General features: G+C 38.3%; 1 protein-coding gene across 2 annotated transcripts in view; it reads left to right on the top strand.

The window, feature by feature from the left end:
- LOC127567316 (inactive ubiquitin carboxyl-terminal hydrolase 53-like) overlaps positions 1 to 24804 on the top strand; it is a 97996-nt gene that overhangs the window by 57039 nt on the left and 16153 nt on the right. For both annotated transcript variants that reach the window (XM_052010058.1, XM_052010059.1), the window contains 2 exons: positions 2572 to 3247; positions 8662 to 8732. In XM_052010058.1, coding sequence (XP_051866018.1) covers positions 2572 to 3247; positions 8662 to 8732 — 747 coding nt within the window. The remainder of the gene's footprint in view (positions 1 to 2571; positions 3248 to 8661; positions 8733 to 24804) is intronic.

Below are 24804 nucleotides of genomic sequence, written 5' to 3'. Positions count from 1 at the left end.
AAGGGTATGAGCTATAAGGACAGTTTGGACAAACTTGGGTTCTCTCTAGAGCATTGGAGGCTGAGGGGAGATCTGATGGAGGTTTTCAAAATTGAGAGGCATAGATAGGGTAGATGGTCAGATTCTTTTCCCCAGGATACAAATGTCAGACACCAGAGGATGCTTTTAAGGTTAGAGGGGGGAAAGTTTAAAGGTGACATGAGGGACAAGTTTTTTTTATGCAGAGTGGTAGGTGCCTGGAGTGGGTTACCAGGAGTAGAAGTGAAAGCAGGCAGTTTGGTGGAGTTCAACAGGCTTTTAGATGGACACAGATATGAAAGGAAGGATATGGATGATAAACAGGAGGAGGACATTTAGTATAAATCAGCATCAAGATTGGCACAACATTGTGGGCTGAGTGGCCTGTCCAGTGCTGTACTGTTAAATATTCTATCTTAATTCTCTAACTTAAATTATACAATGCCCAACTTGAGTGGGATCTGTCTAGCATGAGACATTCCATTTTCCAGCACTTGATTTATAGCCCTGCAGTTCTGGGTCTTCAGAGTACATATCAGCATACATAAAATATGGTGGTGATTTTTGCCTTGCCCACACCCGCAGGTAGTGAGTTCAAGACCCCTACTACCACTTAAATGGAAAAAAGTTTCCTCATCTCCCCACTGATCTCCCTGCCAGATATTTTAAATCTGTTGCCCCTATTTTTTTCACTCTGCAAAGGGAGATAAATAGGATGGATTTCTTTAGACTCAATTTTGTATCTCAATTAATTCTCCCATCAGTCTTTTCCAAAGGAAACACGCAGCCTATCCAACCTTCCCTTTTACCTTTCAAAACAAAACTCAAATGTCCTCTGCACCGTTAACAGGTCTTCACATTAATTCTGCAGTGTGGTGACCAAAACTCTCTTCAGTACTCGAACTCAAGTCTTATTAGTGCTGTAGACAGTTCTAGCACAACTTTCCTGCCTTTGTATTTTGTATTACAGCTAATAAAGAAAGCATCCTATATGCCTTTCTAAATGATCTTTTTGATCTGTATTGGTATCTGTGGTACACACAAGGTCCCTCTGTTCCTCCGTACTTCTCGGCATCCCCCTATTATTTATTCCCTGCATGCTGCAACTCTTTATTGTCTCGTGTTTCTCTAGATTGAATTCCATTTGCCACTTTTCTGCTCAACTAACCGAACCATTCATTTCCAGCAGCCTAAAACTTTCCTCTTTGCTATACTTGCATTTAGGTCTAAAGACATTTAATCAAAGATCTCTCCCACACCAGACATTCTCTCTTCCTCTCTCCACACACCCCCCCCCCCCCCCCCCCCCCCAAAATCAGGCAGAAGAAACAAAGGCCTGAAAGTGTACCACTAGGGTCAAGGATAGATTCTATACTTATTATAAGAATATTGAACGGACCTCTTGTACAATAAGATGACTCTTCACCTCCCAATCTAACCTCATCATGGCCTTGTACCTTATTGCCTGCACTGCACTTTCTCTATCTGTAACATTTTTATTCTGCATTCTGTTATCGCTTTTCTTCTTGCACTACTTCGATGTACTGACGTGATGAAATGATCTGTATGGATGGCATGCAAAACAGTTTTTCACTGTACCTCAGTACATTTAACAATAATAAACCAATTTAGTATGCTCTGCAGAAAAAGAAAATGAACATTAAGCCCAATGGAACCCTGAGGATAACTACTTTCTTGTCAATAAAATATTCCTCAACCTTTGTTTCCTACCACTGCTAATTTGGGCTCCATTTTGCAGTTATCCCTTGGATCCCATTTCTTTTTCACCAGCCTCCCATGTGGGACCACCTTAAAAGCCTTCCTAAGATCCATATAGATTGCATCAAATGCATAACCTTCATTGACCTTGTTACATCTTCAAATAATTCAATTGTGGGTTAGACCAGTTCTCCTCTGAACAAATCCACGTTGCCTATCCTTGATTCTTCTGTGCCTTTACAAAAGAAGCTTTATACTTTCCCACAGAATTGATTCCAATAGTTTGCCTCCCATCAGATTTAAATTAACTAGCCTGTAATTATACAACTTACCTTTTTCTCCCCTTTTTAAGCAGTACAATGTTAAAGTCCTCCAATCTTCTGTTACCACTCCTGTCATTAGAGAATTGGAAAATAGCTGACCAGAGTCTCGGTATAATTTTTTTCCCCCTGGCCTAGTAACTTATCTGGCTTAAGTTGCTAAACCCCTTAATGCTTTTCTCAATGTTTATTGTATCTAATATTTCACACTTTCTCAGTTGTAACCTCTTCATCTCCCTCTTTTATGAAAACTGACACGTTTGGTTTGAATAGATTTGTTAGTTGCCCTCTTGTTCTTTGTGCTTATAAAACATACTAGAATTTGATTTTACTTGCCTTTGTTTTCTTGATAGAACTTACAAAATTTGCCTGTAATAAGGAATCTCTCATTCTTGTTTAAAGAGCAGTGTCATGTAAATGGTATTCATCTGAAATATTATGAATGTTGCTGGTTTGTTATTTGCACTAATTAAGATGATATATTCTTTGCTAACATTGTGACTATTTTCTTCAGAGGACAGACCTTCAAAATCTGGGACATCGCATCTTGGCAATGGCACAAGACATTTCTGGGATCAGCATGCACATGGTAGTCAAGGAAAAGGATATTTAAGTGAGGGTAGGACTATGCACATTAAGGCAACACCAGACAAATATGCATCTGATTCAATACAACATAAAAAAAACAGCTCCACTGGATATGATACTGATAGCAGTCAAGATTCGAGGGACAAAGGCAATGGTAGAAGTAGAAATAAGGGTAAAGTTTGGAAACCCTCACGGGAAACACTGAATGTGGACAGTATTTTTGAGGAAGGAAGCAGGAGACACAACAGTCCAAAGCACAAATCAAACACTGCTCAGCAGGTGCTACAGAGCAAAGGACAGAACCCTAATGATTTATTGCATGAGAAACAAAAGCACAAAGGGTTAATGACAATATATGAAGATGAACTCAAACAAGGAAGTGGAAGTTCTTCATTGGAAGTTGATGGGAAAGCAGATCTAGAAAATGAACAAAACACAGATGAAAGCTTAAAAATCCATAGCTCTGGTTACTGGCAGAAAGTGGAATCTGGTCACGAAAGCAGCAGTTGGTTCAGTAACGGCTCCACTAACCATGACACTCAAAGTGTGGAGGTTTTCAGTGGAAAGAACTTGAAGAATAACCAAGATGCACTTTCCCACAGGTAATTATTCTTTACAGATTAATCTGCCATTAAGTATAAAGTATATTGCAATTGAAGTAGTAAAATTTATAGTTCATTCACATTTTTCACATTTCATGCCATTTATTTGTAATTTATGATCAATTTCAGCTGTAAAACACTGACACAGATCTTCCACTGCCTTGGAGTTGCCAATTACTTTTGCCCTGGACCTTACAGTGTGGTCTTGGAGTCAGACTTCCACTGGAAGCTGGTTCTCAGCTGATCAGCAAGAGACAGGGCTTCTCCCAAGCACAATTGGCCAGCTGCATTGGCAGAACAGCCTTGGACAGTGTGGCCCCATTATCAGGATCACCAGCAGTCAGTTATCACACAAATTGAATGTTTTAGTGACCACCTGGAATTAACCTATACAGCAGGTTCAGATACAGACCAATTGACTTTTCAGGTTCTCATTTATCTGCATACTAGTGTCTAAATTGAGATATTGCCCCACAGTTTAGTCAAGCAATAGCCTGACAGTTGTACTTGAAGGATCGAACCTTTTAAGATGTGCCAAATTCCAGTACGATCCCTGGGTACAGACAGCAGGACAAAACCACTAGAAGTGGCAGTATAGCTGTATGCAGGTGGAAGGAAGTAGCTCTTGGAGATGACTTTAGACACCAATAAATCTCATGGCGTCCATACCTTTTCCAAAGCCTCCATGTCCTTCCTGTAATGGGGCAAACTGAATTGCACACAATTGTCCAAGTGCAGCCCACCAAAGTTTTGTATAGTTGCAAAGTGACTTCCTTACTCTTGTATTCAATGCCTCAACCAATGAAGACAAGCATACCATACACCTTTACTACCCTAACCACGTGCAATGCCACTTTTGGGAAGCTGTGGACTTCCATGCCTGTTGGTAGTGAGGATACGAAGATCTTTGTCAAGGTCCCAGCAATCTCCTCCCTTGCCTCTTTCAATAATCTGGGATATACTCTGTCATGCCTTGGGGACTTTGTCATTCCAAAGACCCAGCAGCCACCACCTTGATCTCAATACCCTGGCATATTGGCATATTAGCATGCCCCATACTGCTCTCACTATCCTCCATGTCCTTCTGCTTGGTAAATACTGACACACAATACTCATTTAGTACCTCACCCACATCCTCTAACTCCAAGCAAAAATTTCCTCCTTTATCCTTGTATGGTCCTACCTTCTCTAGTTATCCTCTTGTTTTTAATCTAAATTTAAAATGCCTTGGTATTGTCTTTAATCCTACTTGCTAAAGACATTTCATGGCCTCTTTTGCCCCTTCTAATCCCTTGAGCTCTTTCCTGCTATCTTTGTATTCCTCAAGGGTCCTGTCTGACTTTAGCTTCTTGAACCTTGCATATACTTTTCTTTTTGACTGAACTCAACCTCTCATCATCCAAGGATCCCTTACCTTGTCATCCTTATCTTTCCTCCTTACTGGAACATGCTGTTCCTGAACTCTATTCAGCTGATCTTTAAACAGCTCCCATGTCAGATGTGAGCTTGCCTGATCAGCTGCTCCCAATTAACTCCCTCTAGTTCCTGTTTAATAATGTCTTAATTTGCCCTCCTTCTCTCCTCCACGCCCCCCCCCCCCCCCCAACCATCTGGTACTTTCCTGAAAGGTCCAGACTTGTCCTTATTCATAACTATCTTAAAACTTTAATAGTTGTGATCACTGTCCCCAAAAGCCCCACATGTTCCAAGCACTCCAATTTCAAACAAGTCTTGCCACCTACCATTTTCATTCAACGGCATTATTGTTCTGAGCTCCCCATCTTCAACATTTTGTGATCACCATTATGCAGATACTCAACTGATCTACCCACAAAAATAGTGTGCCTGCAGTAGCTAGGTATTCTGTGGGGAGTGGCAATCCAGAGCATCTCCTCCATCTACACAGCACAAGTCAGGAGCACGATGAATAATTTGGACTCAACTTTTTCCAGTGTCATTGATGCCAGTCAGGACAACAGCTTGGTTGATTTACACCCCACCTGCCACTCCAAAAGTTCATTCCTTACACACCATGGCTGTAGTGTGTTCCATCTACAAAATGTGTTGCTGTGACTTGCCTATGCTACTTGGAGAGCACCTCCCAAGCCGGCAGCCACTGACAAGGTAAAAGGCTGCAGGAGAAGCACTGGAACAGTGCCACCTGCTGGTGCACCTCCAAGTTGTACGCCATCCTGATTTGTATTTAACGGCACCTCCATTATTGCTGTAACTGAACACTAGAGCTCACTACTCAAGTATTGTGAGAGCATCTCTACCATAAGAACTGTAGTGATTCAAGAAGGTGACTCAACTTCTACCTTTTCAAGAGAAATGTTAGTCTTAATAGTAAAGTGCATGTCCTGAAAATTGTGGGGGAAAAATTAAACAAAAATATTTGAACTAAATTAAATCACTTAACTTTTCCCTGCAGTTGCTATCTTCTACTTGTTTTGTTGGTCCAATAAATTTGCAGCAGCTTATTGAGATCCATTAGGTGGATTTCCTTTCCTGAGAGATGGGAAGTCTGTACTGTCCTGTTGGACTCTAATGACTCCACCAGTGCAGCATGAGTTTTCAGCCTTTGCTGAACTGAAGGCTACACTGTCATCTCCACTCTGCAATAGAACTGTTGTGGGTATATCTGCCAGCTGAATGAGATTGATCTTGGCAGATTAACAAAAACTTGTATCTGCGTACATTTTTCTGTCTGTACAGCTCAGTTTCCTAACATCACATTTTGTTACATAGTGTGACGATGTTTTACCTCTTGGGTATTCTTGTACCCACATTTATACTGCAAAACTTGTCAATTTTTGTTGCTTGCTGAAGAGGCTTGTGTCACATGACAACTCAGTTACTTTTTTGAACCACAAGTTTTAATTTTAATATTTTCATATTTGTATTGATATTAATTTTTCAGGATTTATTTGCTATTTTCATGTTAATAATAATCGAGCTTCATGAGAAGACAGTCACTCCTGATTTGCACATCGTCCTGCTATCTTTCCACTCTTAATTGACCTTTTTATCCTCCTCTATTAGCTTCTATGCCTTGGCTCCCAGAACTTCCTTTCTCTTGCTCCTCTATGCTCTCCTCTTCTCTGTTCATCGTCCAGATTTAGCATACAATAGATTCAGTGATTGTGGCAGTAAAGCTATATCCATTTTGACCTCTCTGACATTGATATCCTTCTGCTCCTTTGGACCAAGAGACTAGCTTTTTTTTTACACTTCCTATTCACTGTCTTTAAGAAATGCAATCTTCCCCCACCTCCAGTTCTGGCTATACCTATGTCTGTTGAGGTGCTCTAAATTTGATATCTGACCTGCCTTTTTAACCTGTGTTCATATTATCTTCATGTTATTAGAGGGCAGCATAGTGGCTTAGCTAGGAGAACCTCTGCTTCAGTGCCAGAGACATGGATTCATTCCTAACCTTGTGTGCTGTCTATGTGGAGTTTGCACATTCTCCCTGTGATCATGTAGGTTTCCTCTGGGTGCTCCAGTTTCCTCCCACATCCCAAAGACTTGCAGGTTGGTAGGTTGGCTGCTGTAAATTGCCCCTTGTGTGTAGGTGAGCAATAGAATCTAGAATCTGGAGTTAGTTGAAGAGTGGGGAGAATAAAATAGAATTAGATTCATAGTGTGGCCTTTTTCTGTGCTGTCTGTTAATGACTCTGATACTTCTAGGCCAAATTGGTCAGTCCAGACTCGGGCTTGTCTTCAGTCAACTTTGCTTCTAAGTGCCACATCGAATTTGCTTGCTGTTGAAACTTTTGCCTTCCTGATGCACTAATTAATAAGAATTTCTTAGCCTGATTGAAGATTATCAACATTCTGCTGTTAGAGGGAGGAAAGGGTAGGGAAGTAATCACATCATTATTCTCTATTATGATATCTTGATAATTAACTTGATAAGGATGCACTACAGAGAAGATATCACAAGAAAACAGTGCTTGGACAGGGAAAGATCAATGCGAGTGGTAAATTTTATAAAGGAAGCAGTAGTAATAAGGCAGTGACCAGAAAATATGTTAAAGGATTACCAGCAGAGTGCTCTTTTCCAACTACAAAATATTGGAAATGCAAAGCAGCAATTGGTTGAAGTTGGAAATTAAACAAAATGCTGGACTGACCAGTTCAAACAACATCTGTGGAGAAAATGGATAATGCTTCAAGTCAATTGATCTTTTATTGGAACTGAATTAAAGTTTAATTGTGTTTTAAGTGTGCAGAGAAGGGGAAAGGAGTGGAGAGAACAAAGGAAATGTCTTTGATAGGTTAGAGGCAACTGGGGGGGGAGGTGTGAAGGGTTGTTAACTATGGCTAATCTCTCTGGAGGAGATGTAAAGGAAATGAATGAAAACAAAGTTAAAAGTACTTGAACTAGAAGATAAAAAAAACTGCAGAAGTTAAAGATCTTACTAAAGCAAAGAATGCTAGAAATACTCAGTAGGTCAAACAACATTTGTGGGGGAAAAAAAATCAGTTAACATTAGCTTCCTGCTGCTTCTGATACCAGCTGGAAAGTCTGAAATGTAATATTAATTCTTCAGAGCTGTAGCAGGCCTATTCAAAAAATGAAGTTCTTTTCCTGGAGTTTGTTGGAAAGGGGGAGAAACAAGTACTAGAGAGAATATGACGGGCAACTGGAAGCTCAGGATCCTAATTGTGGACTGAGCAGATGTATTCCTCAAAACTATTCACATGATCTATTTTGGTTTCTCCAGTTTAGAGGAGATGGCATTGTGAATAGAAAATGTGGTACACTAAATTGGAAGCAGTACCAGTATATTGCTGTTTCACCAATATCTTTTGTCTTCTAAATCCTACTCTGTACATCTGTATTGATTTTTTTTCCAACCCTACTATTTCTACTTTTTTTTCCTCTTGTTTCTTCTGTTTTTGATGTTTTGATTTTATTTTTGCTTTTGTTAGTTCTTTTACTATTGCCCTTTTCCAAATTTGGATCTGCCATGGGTATGTGCTCTAGTTCACTTAACAGTAGCTCCATTAAGTGCTGTAAGAATTTAAATGTTATCTTGATTTTTGGACCTCCTCCACACTGATTGCAAGTGTTCATGACTTAGGAAAAATATCCTCAAACAAATGTTGGTCTTTGGGTTTGCTTTTTCTAGGATACTTCAAACTTTGAGATACATTTAACTACAAATCCAAAGAAAAACTGTCATAATAATTAAAGTACTATAGTTTTGAAAGATTTTCCTACTTAAGATATAAATGTCATTAGCATATTAAAGTAATTTTATGTGCATTGAGTACATTATAAGCCTGTGATATGGATTAAAGTCAAAGCATCAGATTAATTAAAATTGTTGCATGTGGTGATAACTAAATTATAAGATTGCTGATTATACAGTTTACATCTAAATGTCCTATTTTGTATATTTTAGGAATCAAGTTGCCTTAATCAAAACTGATAGATGTCTTAATCAGCCCATCAGTAGGTTTCCAGGTAATGAAGGTAAGGTTAATTATCAATTATACTCGTTACAATGGTAATATTGTGGAACTTGCAGTAATCAACTTTTGTGAAATGTTTACTGGGTGGTAGTGTTTAAAAATCCCCTAATGAAATGGGGCTAAAAGCAATTTGGTAAATTGGCAGGTAAAATTTCAGTCAAGTTCCCAAAATTATATGCAGCATTGGTGAGAAATTTTTATAAGTTTGCTATTTTTGTTCAATTTGGTTCTGATGCATAGAATTAATAATAAAAAAAATGCATATTATCATTTTTCAAGGCTCCCTCCACTATATTGAACGTAGTTTTATTTTCATTTATCAACTGTTGGAGATGGATTTGCTCTAAGCCTAAATTCTTGATGGTTTTTAATTTTCCTCCAACTTTCCAAAAGAACTTTTTTCTCTGAAATTCTTGGATCTTGGTATACAACAGAGCTGACAGCAACCTTTTTATTAGTACTACCACATATGCCCTGTGTGTTTGTTTTGCTCTAATTATTTGCAATATTAGAATTATTGCAGTTTGAGCGCACATGTTTTTAAGCTGTACCCAATCTTGAGTAATTTACATTTATAGTTCCTAACTAAGTTTACTAAACAGTGGAAATAATTTTCTATAATACTGAACACTTTGATCATCTTCCCCTTTATCCTTTTCTGTCTAGCACCAGCAGTGTTTATCAACCTTTGCCAAACTGTATCCTTATTTCTGGTATCATCCTGATAGATCTGTTGGTTCTACAGCTTTGCTCAAATGCCTTATTAATAATGAGGTATAAAAAAATTGCAGTTTTCCATCTTCTGCTTGATCTTGTATTGAGTGACCATATATGCTGAATCTAGAATCCTATGTGACACTTTTCACCTGAAAGCTTAGGTATAAGGACTGGCTTCATTGTGTCTTTAGATCTTAGTCCCTCCAACTGAATTAACTTTGTACATTTAATCATTCATAATATGTACTCCATCTTAACCCATAGAGCTGTAATTGTTCCATCACTGCCTGATCTCTCATTTCATTGGCACCTTCATTAAGTATTGATTTCTGCTGTGTGCCCATTGGAAAATAAGTGGACCCAATACACATCCTTGGAGGCAAAAAAAACAATGGCTTGCTGATAGGAAAACTAGTAGTAACAAATGTTTAACCATCTTTCATTCAGATGACTACTCGTAGACTTCTGTAGTACTTTTCTGAATTTATTAATTCATTATCAAAGACTTGCAGCACAGAAGGGAGACCATTATCATGGGGATTCCAAAAAGGAGTATCCAAATTATTCCTACTTCCCAGCTCTGTTCATAGCCTCAATATATGGAACATGGTACACCAGTTCATTTTATCTCTAAGCTCTGAAGATTTTGCTTCAAACATGCTTTCAAGCAGTAAGTAGTAGGCAAAATACACTTTTTAAATGAATGCCCCCCTTGTTAGTGAGCATTCTGCTAAGTGAAATGGGCCCTTCATATTTTTAGACACATCCAGTTAAGTCTCCCCTCTATCTCCTCCTATGTTGGAGAAAGCAAACTGAGCCTGACCAATTTTTCCCCACAGCTGAAATTCTCTAAACTTTGTAATATTTTCTGTATTGTGGTGCTATCGCATCTTTTGTGCAGTATGGTGATCAGAACTATGCACAGTTCATTAGCTAATGATCTTGGTTGTGTTCCTTTTCAGTCAGCAGCTTGAAAGAGAATTGATAGTGAACAGCACTGTCAGGGTAGGTTGGCATGTTCCAGAACTGCATGTCTGAGGCCTTGTTCACTCTGGCCTCCAGATCAATTAAACCTGACAGGTCACAAAATTATATTGTGACTGGAAACTGCACTCAAATTGACCAGGAGGTCACAAGGTATCCCAATGTCTTGTATAATTGCAGCAATAACATCACTTCCACATCTTAGACAATAATGCAAAATTACCTTTGTTGCTGCCTTATTGCCTTATCTACAGTATGTATACTGCTATCTTCGGGGCAGCAGAGATAATTTTGCATTACTGTGGGCATGCAATCTAAGATCCATCTATTAATAACTTATTGTGCATTTCCTCGTCGTGTTGATTCCACTTCACCCACCTTGTCGCGAAGATGTTTTGAATCAGTTTTTTAATTGAAAATTTTCCAATTTTTCTATCACCTGCAAACTTATAGTTTTTACTCTTGTCTGAATGATTAAAAAAAATCAATGTACAATATATGCCATTTACTTACCCAATAAAAATGTTTGATATTGGTGACTGTAACTGATTAGCTCTGTCCTTTCCAAATGGCAGAAAACAGATTTAAAGTCATTTGATGTGGTCCACACAGATCTGGTAATGAGTTGGATTATTTTTCCTCCTTGAATTTGAGTGAATTAAGTTTGTTTTTGTGTTGTGATGAGTGGATAAGACCATCGACTGCATCCAGAGAGTACAGCTTTTACTGGGAAGAAGGGCATGAGAGGTAGACTTGAGAGGGAGGTTGCACCAAAGGTATAAGAGATGGAATTTTAAAAATGTATTTGTTAGTGACGGGCATTTCTTTTGAGCACTAAAGCTGAAGGAGGTGATATTGGAAGTAACTGGAAATTGGAGGCACCCTGAGCAAGCAGGAAATGTGAAAGCAGGGAAAAGTGAGTGAAAATAGCAGTTTAAAGTCGTGTAGTGGCTTGGGAGAAGCAAAATACCAAGTCCTAAATGGACTATTGCACAAAAACATGGAACTAATGGTTAATTTGTACATAATTGCATCTTTTTGAATATGCTGCTAAATGATTTCCCATTTGAAATTGTCCTTTAAAACAACATTATTAATGAAGTTCTGATCTACCAAAAATATTGGTTAGATTAACTAGTTGTTGGATATGACAAATTTAATGGTAAACTGAGTTTGCATATTCCTAGAGCGCACAAAGTAGATTAATGTGCTGTTGTATGCTGCAGACACTGCATTAGTCAATTAATCACACCAAGACGTGACATCTGCCTATTTTAGGGGTTATCCAAACAGCAGACTATGCTTCCCCATAAAAACTGTTTGCTGCTTTTAGCCATGGTTGGTTATCTATGTCAGCATAAGAGAAAAATAACACATCTATTTATAAGCGTGGAATTCTTTGTGAAGTCATCTTGGCCTTCGGCAAGAAGGGCATGCCAAAGTGATATGAATTTTTTTCTCTAATCAGTATTTGCTGGACTTTGCTGCCTCCACCTGTTGAATGAATATATATATATATTAATGCTTCATAATAAATTAATTAATTATGGTAAGAACTAGCTTTATACTCCAGGATCTGTAGATTTTTGTCAAGATTTTTCTGAATATCTTCCAAAAACTGAGTAACACACAAGCTTTAGTGAAGAAGGATTTTTTACTGATACTTAGTTTGCATAACTGTACTGAATTGGTTAAATTATTATCAGAAGCATAGATCTGCTTGGAATTTGATCTTGGTGAATTCCCTTAAGTTAAACCTAATCAATTATTTTCAAATTCAAAGTTAATGCCCAGAGTGCTATGTTTACATTATATTTTACTTTTTACCTGATTAGTGGATTTTAGTTCCCAAATCTCCACAACAAATATTTTATTTCCAAATGAACTTGGCATATATTCATTCTTTGCATGTCTTCATTAACCTCATTCCAATCTATGACATCAGCAGGAACATTATACACAGGCCGACCCTGGGTAACAAATGGGTTCAATTTGTACTGATGTCCATAAGTTGATTTTTGTCCATAAACTGGAAAATGCACAAAAATAAGTCAATTTGGTAATCACACCTCCACTGTATTGTAGTGAATGGCATCAAAAGCATAAGACTAATAAGAAAGAACAATTAGAGTGGAGAGAGAGGAAAGTAGTTCTACTTTAGGAACAAAGGTATTAAACTTTTGAATTTAATACCAAAGGAGCTCATTTGTATAGGTATCCATAAGTAATGTGTTTGTAACCTGGGGATGGTCTGTAGTAAAGTAGTAATCTAGGAAATATTCAGAAATTTATTATTGAGCATCTTTAATTATTGCCTGAGGTGGCAATTTGCTTTATTTACATTCTGAAGGGGCTAATTTAAATCCTTACTGGTCTGTGTATACTTCAGTAGTAATTGGAATAAGAATGGTAATAATTGTAAAAATATAATGGATAATAGGATCAAAAGTTGGATGGTGCAGCTAGTAGAGCTGCTGTCTCACAGCTCCAGTAACCAGGACTTGATTCTAACCTCTGCTCTGTAAAGTTTGCATGTTCTGCCTGTGATTGCATGGGTTTCTCCACAGATGGTCTGCTTTCCTTTCACATCTGAGGTGTGAAAGTTAATAGGTTAATTGGCTACTGTAACTTGTCCTAGTATGCAAGTGAATGGTAAAATCTGGGGAAAGCTGATGGAATGTGGGGAGAATAAAATGCATTAGGCTGGAAATAGTGTAGGTGGTTGCTTAATGGCTGGCATGGACTCTAGGGCCCAGTGGCCTGTTTCTGTGCTCTATGACTACATATCCAAGTTCATGAAATTTTTTTTTCAAAAATCACAAAAATTATGACGTATTTTTTAGGTTTTTTAAGGAATGGGCCTTTCATGTAAGAAGCTTAACTATTTTTGGGTTCACTTTAGTCATATAGTAGCTTGTTACAATAATAAAACAAATGTTGGAATTATTCTTGCATGGCTAGGTATTGCTAGTAATAAACAAAAATGGTTGAGTCAAAACCTCATTTTTTTGAGATCTGCCATAAATGTTCCTTTGCTGATTTCATTCACTCCCTTTTTTTGCTCAAGGTAAATGTGTGAAACTTTGACATCCTATTTGACTCCAAGTGGACATTCAGTCTTTGCATCATGAAAACACTTTCTAGCTTTGCAGCATAGCATTTTCTGAACATTTTCCTTTTTAACTTCTTGCTTGAATATCACTCTGTTGCTCTGTCATTCTGTGGAAGGCTGCTTTCTTTCATGCAGCATGACTTCAATTTATCCATAATCTTGCTCATCCATATCTTGCCATATAGAGAACCTGCTTTGTCCCCCTCTCTCCTTTCCTGATCCATGTTGATGTTCTGCCCTCTAGCACAATGAATTTAAAATCCGAACTTTTGTCTTAAGTCATTCCAGTGACTTGCTCAATCCTAGATCTAACCTTTCCAAGAAAAGCTTGTTTACTGACCTTTGGATATTTCTCCCTCTTCACCCAGATCCTGCTCTTAATGCTTATTACAGGCTTGATGACACTGCCTTGAATTCCTTTAACAAATGTCTTTACCTATTCAGTTTTAAGTCTGAAGTTTTGAGAGCAAACATTGTCACTATTAAATCATTAAATTGCAGATATTGGAAATCTGCAGTAGAATGAAATGCTGGAAACAATTACCAGTTCAGACAGCATCTGTGGTGGTGGGGTGGGGGGGGGGGGGGGGGGGGTAGAAGAGAGAAACAATGTTTCAGGTTAAAGACCCTTTATCAGAACAGAAGGGGAAAAGATATTAACTTAAGTTGTAGAGAAGGGAAAGGGGTGGATAGGAATATCTGACTGGGAGGGGCCAGGATTGCCATTGGGATAAACTATTAATAAAGCAGATTAAAGATCGCAGTTGGAGAAAACAAAAGGACATGTAATTTAGACTTGCTATTTAAATAGCATTTACATGAATGTATAGCCTTCAAGATAAACTGCTTCTGTCTTAAAAGCTCAGTTTATTGATATTGCAGTTACCCAGCCTTTATACAAATTGATAACAAGCTAGTAATTTTAGTCATATTGAACTGTAGACATAATTTTATTTGATGCTCTTTTGTACAAGTTTGCATCAAAGTGAAGGAATTAAATGTTCTCACTGCTGTTATTTAGGCTGAGATTTAACAGTTTTCTTTCAAGAAATCAACTTCATAAGAGGCACTTCATCCAAGAAGTTTAACATGGATATGCTAAAATTGACTTAGTTGTTTAAAATGCATATTATACACATGAATTTTGACTCCTGCTGAGATTCAGAGCTTTGAACACCACATGTCTATACTGCTGCTTTTGTTCCAAGATATTGCTGGTGAGCGACCTTTCCATGTTGGAACTATGATAATGCTGAAGTTATTGTGCAATGTCTATTTTCACCTTTTCAGCATGGGCTCTACTGACTGAGGACAGCCCCTTGTAGCTGCCTTTTGGCTGGACCCAATTTGTGAACGATCTTGATTTGATGGGTTACATAGTGGGAGTTTTCCTTTCCTCATCCCAGGCCAGTAAATGAATCAAACTAACACTAATCAATTGGTTAATGACACACGGCAGTGGCAAACATTCTTGAAGTCCACTATCTGCAGTTAACTTTTTAACTTTTTTAACATTTTAAAAACACCTTAATCAAGTGCATAAACACTGATTAATGGACAGCCTTGCAAATAACCAGAATATGACATTTCAGTTGTTGATCAAATGTCTTGATTTTTACAATTTTGCCTATTACCAGCAGTTGCATCTTTGAAATTCAGTCCTCGACCAATTTTTACCCTGCACTGCATTGACTCTTCAAATCTTTTGCCGCCTCTAGATTTCGCTGCATTGTTGCTTTTTCACCTTTCATTATTTAGCTTATCCAAATTTCTGTCCTGTGTAATTTCTATTCCCACTGATGAGCATTAGTTCTTGTTCCACCAACATCTCAAATAATACTTCTCCCAAGGTTCGGCCAATTTTTCAGACCCAAAATTTTATTCTTGGCTGCTCAAAATATTAATTGCAAATTAAATTATCTATTTTTGTATAATTAAACCTTTTTAATCAATCTGTAAAATTAGTTTCTTCCTTGCTAATCTCAACTCTGCTTTATCACAGTCACATTTATTAGCTCTAACCTAGAAATGATGCTGTTCACCAACAACAACTTGAGACAGCAGCAGCATAGACGTGGGTTTCTAAAGGCTCTAAATCTTGGCACGAGTCAAAATTCATATGTAATACACATTTCAAGTAAATAAGTCAACCTTAGTGGCACTTTTTTTTAGATTATTAATCTGTGCACAGATCCTTTTTGCTCATCTTTGGACGGGGGGGGAGGTCTTTTAATAAGCAACTTTCATATAGTGCCTTCTGTTACATATAACTTATGTACTTCTCATACTTTTTGACTGCAGTCATTGTAGTTTTTTGGGACAGCATAGAATCAAATACTGTACTGTTGAGGTCATCCTTTGGTACATTGTGAGATGAGTCTTGTTGCAGCTGTCCTTGTATACTAAACACTGCCATGAAAATGGATCCTATTATGGAAGGCTCTATTAAACAATTGCTGTATTCCAGAATGTATTTTTTTTTCCCCCCTACAGTGTCACCTTGTTTGCAGTTACTTGCTATTTGTGCTTTCTGCTTGTTGAATGATAGTGTTTCTGAAATAGGTTACTATTTGACCAAGTTTTAATAAAAGCAAGTTCATTTGTGAATGAAGGCCTTAATGTAAAGAATTTTGAAAAACTAGATTTGAGTATCTTTGGATAACTGATATTGTATCTTCTGGCAAATAGTAGTCTAACAGTACCATGTTCTTATGTTTTGTAAGAAGTGTATAATTTTACATATTTTGAATTTTCACAACAATCAACTTTCTTTGCAGTCCTTCCTAGAATTGGAGTCATTCATACTATAGATTTGTTAAATTTTTATTCACCTTTCAGATGCAGGTACACTGGCAAAGCCAACATTTATTCCCCATCCCTAATTCACCTTGTGAAGGTGGTGAGCCAAATGAAGCTGTAGTCCTTCAGCTGAAGATGCCACCACTGTTGTTGGACAGTGCATTACAGGATATAAATAGTGGTGACAAAAGAACCTTGATTTATTTCAAAAGTGTAAAATGTGGAGTATATTCAGATGGTGGTGTTCCCATGCAATTGCTTCTCTTGTCTTTGTTGTTAAAGATTGTGGGTTTGAGAGCTGTTGCCAGAGTAGCCTAGGCAACTAATAGCGGTGCATTTTTAGATAGTCCATACTGCAGAAATAGTGCACCATTGGTGGAGGGAGTGCATGTTTAGGGTGGTGGATGTGGTGACATTTAACCAGGCTGCTGTGACCTGAGTGGTTTCAAGCTTCCTGAGTTTTTGGAGCTACATCTTTCCAGACCAGTGGAAAGTATTCAATTGTGCTCTTGACTGCCTTTTTAGATGGTGGAAATTCTTTGGAATGTTGGGTGAGTCACTGACTTCAGGATATCCAGCCTTTGGCCTACTCTTGTTCCTGGTCCATTTGAGTTTTGAGTAAATGGTCACCATTACATCCCTCAAGGTTGTTGATTGTGGGTTCCTGGTGATAGTAATATCAAGAGTAAGTTATTAGACTTTGTTGGAGATGGTCAATGTCTGACTTTGATGCAAATGTAACTTGCCAGACAAAAGCCCATGACTGCATATTGTTTAGGTTTTGCTGCATGGACTGCTTCGTTTGCTGGGGAGTTGTGAATGGAATCGCACATTGTACAATCGTCCTGGAAAATCTCCACTTAAATGCCTGGAACTGGTGCACAAATTATTGAACAGCACTGTCAATGTCATCTTCCATCACTGATAATTGACAAGAATGATTGCTAATTAGCCAGATTTGGATTTCTCTTCCTTTTTGTAAATTACATGTCTGGCCAGTTTTCCACATTGTCAGAAGCCAGTGTTTTCACTATACTGGAATAGCTTGGTTAGAGTTGTAGTTCTGAATTATCAGCCTTCGATAGCCAGGATGTTGTCTGGTCCCATAGACTTGCTCAATCTGGTCCTCTCTGCATTCCTTAATATCATATAGAATGAATTGTATTGGTTAAAGACTGTCATGGGGATCTTGGGAAGAAGCAAAATGGATTACCCACTCAGCGCTCCTGGTAGAGTATGCTTCAGCCTTTAGGACTCGTGCTTGGGGCACCTACTGTCATTAAAATGGGTATACTCTTAAAGTTGTTTTCGGTCTGTTAGCTGTTTAATTGTTTGCATAATTCAAAAGTAGATTTGGCAGTGCTCCAGAGATTTGATCCGAGCTGTTGTTGGTGGGATCGCTTTGTTCTGTACGCTGCTATTTTTTTTGCTATTCAGTGTGCATGTAATGCTGTGCTGCCATCTATATCAGGTTGGCTTCTCATTTTTACACATGCTATTTCTACTCCTGGGCATGACCCTCTGCACTCCTGATTTGAAGCAGAGTACATCCCTTGCATTGAGTGTAACATTGGTACATGGTTTATGCCAGGCCCTGAGCATACAGATTAGGATGGTGGATATTATTGTTGTTGCTTTTGGTCCACATGCTGCATAGATGCCCAGGTTTGAGCTCTCCTGATGTATTCTATGTCTATCCTACTATGCAAGATTATAGGCCACTCAACACAATGGAGGGAGTCTTCAGTGTGAGGATGGGATTTTGTCTCCAGTACTTATTCTGTGGTTCTACCAATGCTATTGTGGATAGATGCATCTTCCAGAGGTAGACTGGTGAAGACCTGGTCAAGCAGATTCATTTCTTCATTCACTCAATTCCTGTCGCAAGGCCAGTTTGGCAACTATATCCTTCACGACCCAGGCAGCTTGGAGACACTGATATTTAAGTGTCCACCAATGTAAATTCTGTACTGCCTTCAATATTCCCAAATACTTCCAAACTGCAGGAACACTAATCAGCTGAAGGAAGGTAGATGGTCTTCTGGAGGAAGTTTGCTTGCCCATATTTGAACTAACAACATGTGGCTTCATGGGGTCTGGAATCAATGTTGACTCCCGAGTCTACTCCCTTCCTACCTGCTAACACTGTCCCACCCTCTGGTAAGTTTGTCCAACTGGTAAAACTGAAAGCACCTAGGGATTGTGATAAGGTTTACAATACTTACCTACTTTGATATACATGGACTGCAAAAATAGTGAAGTTTCAGGCTTTGCTGTGCAAGTGTTTCAGACCTTGTGATGACTGTTAATCCTTTGTTCAAATAGAGCAGTAGGGATAAGCCTGGAAATTACAGGCCAGTGAGCCTTGCATCAGTAGTAGGGAAGTTATTAGAAAATCTAAAGGACAGGATTTATGTTCACTTGGAAAGGCGGGAGTCGGCACAGTTTTGTGCAGGGGAGGTGGTGGATGGGTGTTTCTCTGAAACAGTAATGTGGTGTATCACAAGGATTGGTGCTGGGACCTTTGTAATGTTTATAAATGACTTGAATGAGAACTTAAGTGGTATGATTGTTTTTAGACATCAGGAAAATTGGAGCTGTAGATAACAAAAAAGATTGTCTAGGAATGCAGCAGGGTTATAGATCAACTGGAATGTTGGGCAGAGTGGTGGCAGATGAAATTTAATCCAGGCATGTAAGGTAATGTGCATTGGAAGGTCAGATTCTGCAAGGACATAAAACAAATGGCAGGGACCTGGGGAATGTTGATGTACAGAGAGTTCTTGTGGTGCAAGTCCATAGCTTCCTGAAAGTGGCAACATGGGTGATAGGGTAGTGAAAATGGCATTTGGTATACTTTCATAGCCAGAGGCATTGAGTATAAAAGTTGGTAAGACATGTTGCAGCTGTACAAAACATTGGTTAGACCACACCTGGAGTACTGTATACAGTTCTGGTTGTCACACTACAGGAAGGATTTGGTAGCAATAGTGAGAGTGCAGAAGAGATTCACCAGGATATTGCCTGGAATGGAGGGCTATAGTTACAAGGAGATTGGATAGGCTTGAGGTTATTCTCACTGGAATGTAGGAGACTGAGGGGTGACTTGAAGTTCCATTTTAAAAAAAAATTGAGGTGTAAATAAGATAGTATGTCAGAATCTTTTTCCCAGGGCAGAGGAGTCTAGAACTTAAATGACACAGGTTTTAGTTGTGAAGGAAAACATTTAAAGGAGATCTGAGGGACAATTTTTTTTCCCCAGAGGGTAGTGAACATCTGGACAAGCTGCCAGAGGTGGTGGTGGAGACAGATATAATTAGAATGTTTAAAGGCATTTGGACAAGTGTTTTGGTAGGGAAATCATTGAGAGAGATGGGCCTAATGCGGACAAATGGCATTAGCATAGATAGCCATCAGAATTGGCATGGTTGAGGTGGACCAAAAGGACCTACTGTGTGATTCTAGGCTGCAAGTTTTCCCATGCGGTGTACTGTTTGCAAAATCTGATCTGTCATGGGCCAGAGAAGTTTCAGAATGCATTGGTAATTTATCAAAAAAAGCTTTTCCCCCAAAATTGAAGTTTCTGAAAAGAGAATGAATTGTGTTCAATATGTGTTGAATTGTGTGTTCAAGATAAACACACAATTTTATGGCAGACATACAGAATTTTATGACAAATCCAGTTGAATCAACTTCCACCACCACTCAACTGGCAAATTTGGATCGTAATTCACCACATAAAACTATTCACTCTTTGGATTATTAACTTTCATCTGTGTCATTGGGTCACCACCATCCTGCTGGTTTATCTCATAATTTTGTTCCTTGAATAAATCTTTCATTTGTCTTCTCTGCACCAAGGATGATAATTCCAGTTTGTGGTCCTTCTACGTAATTGAGTCCCTCATCCATGATCTGCATCTTGTCCAAGGTGTAGACAGCTTTAAAGCGTGACCTACAATTAGATCCATGCTAAAGCAGCCAATTTTATAAATGAAAATCAAAACTGTAGATGCTGGAAATGTGAAATTAAGAACAACAGTGCTGGAAAATCCTCAGGTTGGGCAGTGTCTGTAGAAGGAAAGTAACTGTTCTGGGTCTTCAACCCTTCATCAGAAGTTTTATTGTTTGATTTTTTTTTAGTTGTGTTTTACTGACCCAGACTGTAAAACAGCCACTGGGTTTTAACAGAAGAGGAGCACTGCCCAATCTGCCTCCATTAAGAGGTTGACTAGTTGTTCCAATCTGGGGTGCCAGGAGTACACACCTGAGGCCTTGCTGCCAAATTTCTTCATCTAGGATCAGATTGTGGTTGTATAGTTGCAAGTGGTCAGGGAGCATGTGAACAGGGAAAGTGAAAGAGCATGGGAATATGAGTCCTGGTGAATGGAACAATGGTAACTGAGACCTGGGTGAGTGGAAAATGCAAATATTATCTGGTGAGCCAGATGCCAAGCCATGGGGATTTTTGGATGGTGGCTTGTCAGTGTTTTACTGTAATTTTGTTAAATTTATGCAGTTAATGGCTTAATTTCTGTCTTTTGCATTCCATTCTTTTTGTACTCGACCATCCATTTAACTTTTCTTTTGCAGTGATCTTCTGGATGGCCTTTCTATCCTCAGTCCTCTTAGATCTCTACTAAATCTAAAATTCTTGCTGCTTCCTATCCTGCTGATTATTGCACTTGAACATTGATTTAACCTGACTTGTGGCATTTTAAACAAAATAAATCATGCTTCATGTGCAAAATTGTTGGACCATATCTAGAGTCCAAGTCACTGTATAAAGCATGTAATAATTCGGGAGGAATTCTAATTTCTTTTTCAATCTTTTTATTAGTTTACAAATTAATACAGATTGATATAGCATCAATATTTATACATGTAATACAAAGATCAGGATAACAATCATAGCATAGATAATCATAGAACAATAAAATAAAAAAAATCTGTAGCTCCAACGATCTTAGTAAATGAATATAATATAAAAGAAAGGAAAGAAAAATATTTATATATATATATATATATATATATATATATATATATATATATATATAATCAAAGAAAAGAAAAAATCCCCAAATCAATAAGAAAAATTGTAAACAATATAAACTTTAAAAAATTTTTAAAAACTGGGCTAAAATTTCTCAGTAGAAACAGCAATATTATGTCATCAAGTCCGTTCCTCCAAGTTGGAAAGTTTATTGAAAGGGGATCTACATGTGAAAATATTGAATAAATGGACTCCAAATATCTTCAAATTTAAGCAAAGGATCGACAGTACCACTCCTAATTTTTTCTAAGTTTGAACATGATATAGTTTGAGAAAACCATTGAAAAGTAGGGGGTATTGGATCCTTCCATTTAAGCAAAATGGATCGTTTGGCGATTAATGTAACAAAAGCAATCATACGGTTAGCGGAAGCAGATAAATGGCCAGACTCTATCCTTGGTAATCCAAAAATTGCAGTGATAGGGTGAAGTTGTAAATCAATCTTCAATACATTTGAAATAATGTTAAAAATGTCTTTCCGACATTTTTCCAGAAGAGGACAGGACCAAAACGTGTGTCAAAGAAGCCACATTCGATTTACATCTATCACATATAGGATTTATATGGTTATAAAAATGAGCTAGCTTATCTTTTGACATATGGGTCCTGTGAACTGCCTTAAACTGTATCGACGAGTGTCTGGCACACATCGAAGATGTATTAACTAAATGAAGAATTTTCTTCCAAGTCTCTATAGGTATAGATGTTTGGAGTTCACTTTCCCATTCATTCTTAATTTTGTCTAATGATTCCAGATGTATTTTCATAATTAAATTGTAAATTATTGCTATCAAGCTCTTCTGATAAGGATTAAGACCTAAAATTTTTTCTGTAGTTTCAATTTTGTAAGGTGTCAGAAAAGAGGGTATAGTAGTTTTTAAAAAAATGTCTAATCTGCAAATATCACACAAAAGTGTGATCTAGGAAAATTATATTTATTAGACAATTGTTCAAAAGATGAAAAACAGTTTGGAATTCTAATTCTTGATCAGAACTGTATCATGAGGCATCTTTGTATTAAGATTTGGTTATTGTACAGAACTTCTGGAAAAATTGATGCTAAATTCAAAATATCAGATTGACAAATGTGGGTTAGTATTGGAACAATTTGCTGCTGTCGTGGTTACCCACAATAAATAGATGACCAGGAGAAGCAGGGGATTCCTCAAGAAGTTAAACTTCTTTTTGCAAACAAAAGTTGTGACAGCCAGACAGTCAGTCACCAGTTACCCTCTGACTACTGCTCTCTCTGACTGCCCCCGAGCAAAGCTCGCGGGCCTTTTTTATACCTTTTTTTCATAGCTCAGTTACATTGTAACAATCCATCATGTTCTCTCTTATCTTCAGTTTCATCCTTCACCATTTGCCTCCTTTCACAGTTGTCTCCTGGCTCACAACCATTTGTCTTCTGCACAGTCATTTCCTGTCTCAATCACAGTGTGTCCCAATTATCTATGGGCATTGGGAGTACTGGTACTAGGCTACAGAACTATCAGTTATAAAATAATACTAGGCTTATTAACTACAAGGCTAGTTATAAAACATTACTATATGCCCTTATAACCTATGAGTTCTGAGACTTGCTGGCACCTGACATCAGTTATATAAAAAAAACTATCAGCTACAGAACTGCTACAAAATCATTAGTCGCAATAGCTATAACGACCATTAGCTACACAATAGATCAACAGTGTCTTCCTAGGAATGGGCTAACCATCTGTTTAATGAGCTACACTAAATCAAAAGTGTCTCCCTAGGAATGGACTAACTATTTCTTTAATGAGCTATATGTTTCCCGCACTAAGAATTTCTGGAGCTGGAGAAGGAGGGCCAACGGCCATCTTGAGATCAGCGGCCATCTGAAACACAGAGCAGACTATGAATTTTAAAAAAGTATAGCCTCTACTTTCTATATATTCCCCCTTTTGAGACCTAACAGTCTCACATAGAGAAGTCAAAAGGGCATGGCATTTAGGTGCTAAAGCCAATCATCCCAAAAACAGGTATAATGTACTTTTTGTGCACGAGCCCCATGGATTCACTCTATTTCCTGGGCTAGAGCGCCAAAAACCCATCCCTCCATAACAGATGGGGGAAAAAAGACCGAGGCCCTCAGACTATTCCCAACATAAACATAATTGTAGTCTGCAGTGTTATCATCATCATTTGGCACATCTCCCCAAGTCAGACCATAGAAGTATGTTGTTGCAATTTCCTTCTCTGGGGGGTTCGACTCAGCCATTGCCATAAGTATCGGAAACTGTTTCGCTGTGGCACGCACTAGAAAGGACCTAAAGAGTGGAAGGAAGCAGCACAAAATAAGTGTAGACAATGCCATACCCACAACCATTGCAATTTTGGTTAACCAGGCTCCCCAACCACCTAACTTTCAGCCAATCAAAAAAACTGATGTCCAAACCCTGCATTCTGTTTAACCTCTTTCCTCAAATTTTTCAATTCATTCATTGCCTTAGCAAAGGATCCCTCTGGGCTGGTGTTATTTGGTATAAAAGTACAACAATGTTCCCCAAACAGTACACAGACACCTTTTTTCTTTCTCATCACTTTCCCCCTTGCGCAATGGTCCAACCCATGTGCCTTTGAAATGAGGGTAGTCAACAAAGGGGTGGGTGCTGTCAACAAACCGTCATCCGTGGTCCATAAGCCTTCCTGGTTCCGCTTAGCTCCTCTTTGTCTCCACATTGTTTGTTCTGCTAGAGTTGTCTTACCTTGTATTTCAATTATGTCCTCCATTTTGGGTTCTGGACTCAGACTCACCTGAGGTGCAATAACAGCCAAACAACATCCAGAGGCTTTCCTGGCTGCTTCATCCGCAGCCTGATTTCCCTTTGTCACCACATCATTTCCCTTTTTATGCGCCTGACACTTTATAATAGCCATTCCTCTAGGTTTCATCATCACTGTTATTAAATCTAAAATTTGCTGACAATGCTGCATAGGGTCTCCATTGCTTTTCTTGAAACCTCTGTTTCCATACTGCTCCAAACAAATGATATACTCCATGAGCATATGCTGGAATCCATATAGATATCAATTTACCCTCCATCTCACATGCTGCTGTCAGAGCCTTAATCTCTGCTAATTGAACTGAACAGGGTTGCAGACAAGCTTCCAGCCTAATTGTTTTAAGCTGAGACTGATCCTGTTGCACCACTGAAAACCCTGCATGATTCCCATCGTGGTCCCTGTAGCAAGAGCCGTCAAATCTTTTTATCCTCATCATCCAATGGTTCTGACTGTAAATCCACTCTTAATTTGGCAAATATCATCGTATCCCTCACACACTCATGGGGCTCTCCTTCATAACGCAGTGGAACATAATCAGCTATGTTACTTGTGGTACACCTTTGTATGGTTATGTTCGGAAATGTCAATAACATCCAAAAT

Source organism: Pristis pectinata, chromosome 2 (assembly GCF_009764475.1).
Source record: "Pristis pectinata isolate sPriPec2 chromosome 2, sPriPec2.1.pri, whole genome shotgun sequence".
Classification (NCBI taxonomy): domain Eukaryota; kingdom Metazoa; phylum Chordata; class Chondrichthyes; order Rhinopristiformes; family Pristidae; genus Pristis; species Pristis pectinata.
The sequence above is the reverse complement of the archived record's forward strand: the minus strand, read 5'-3'. Positions and strand labels throughout refer to the sequence as shown.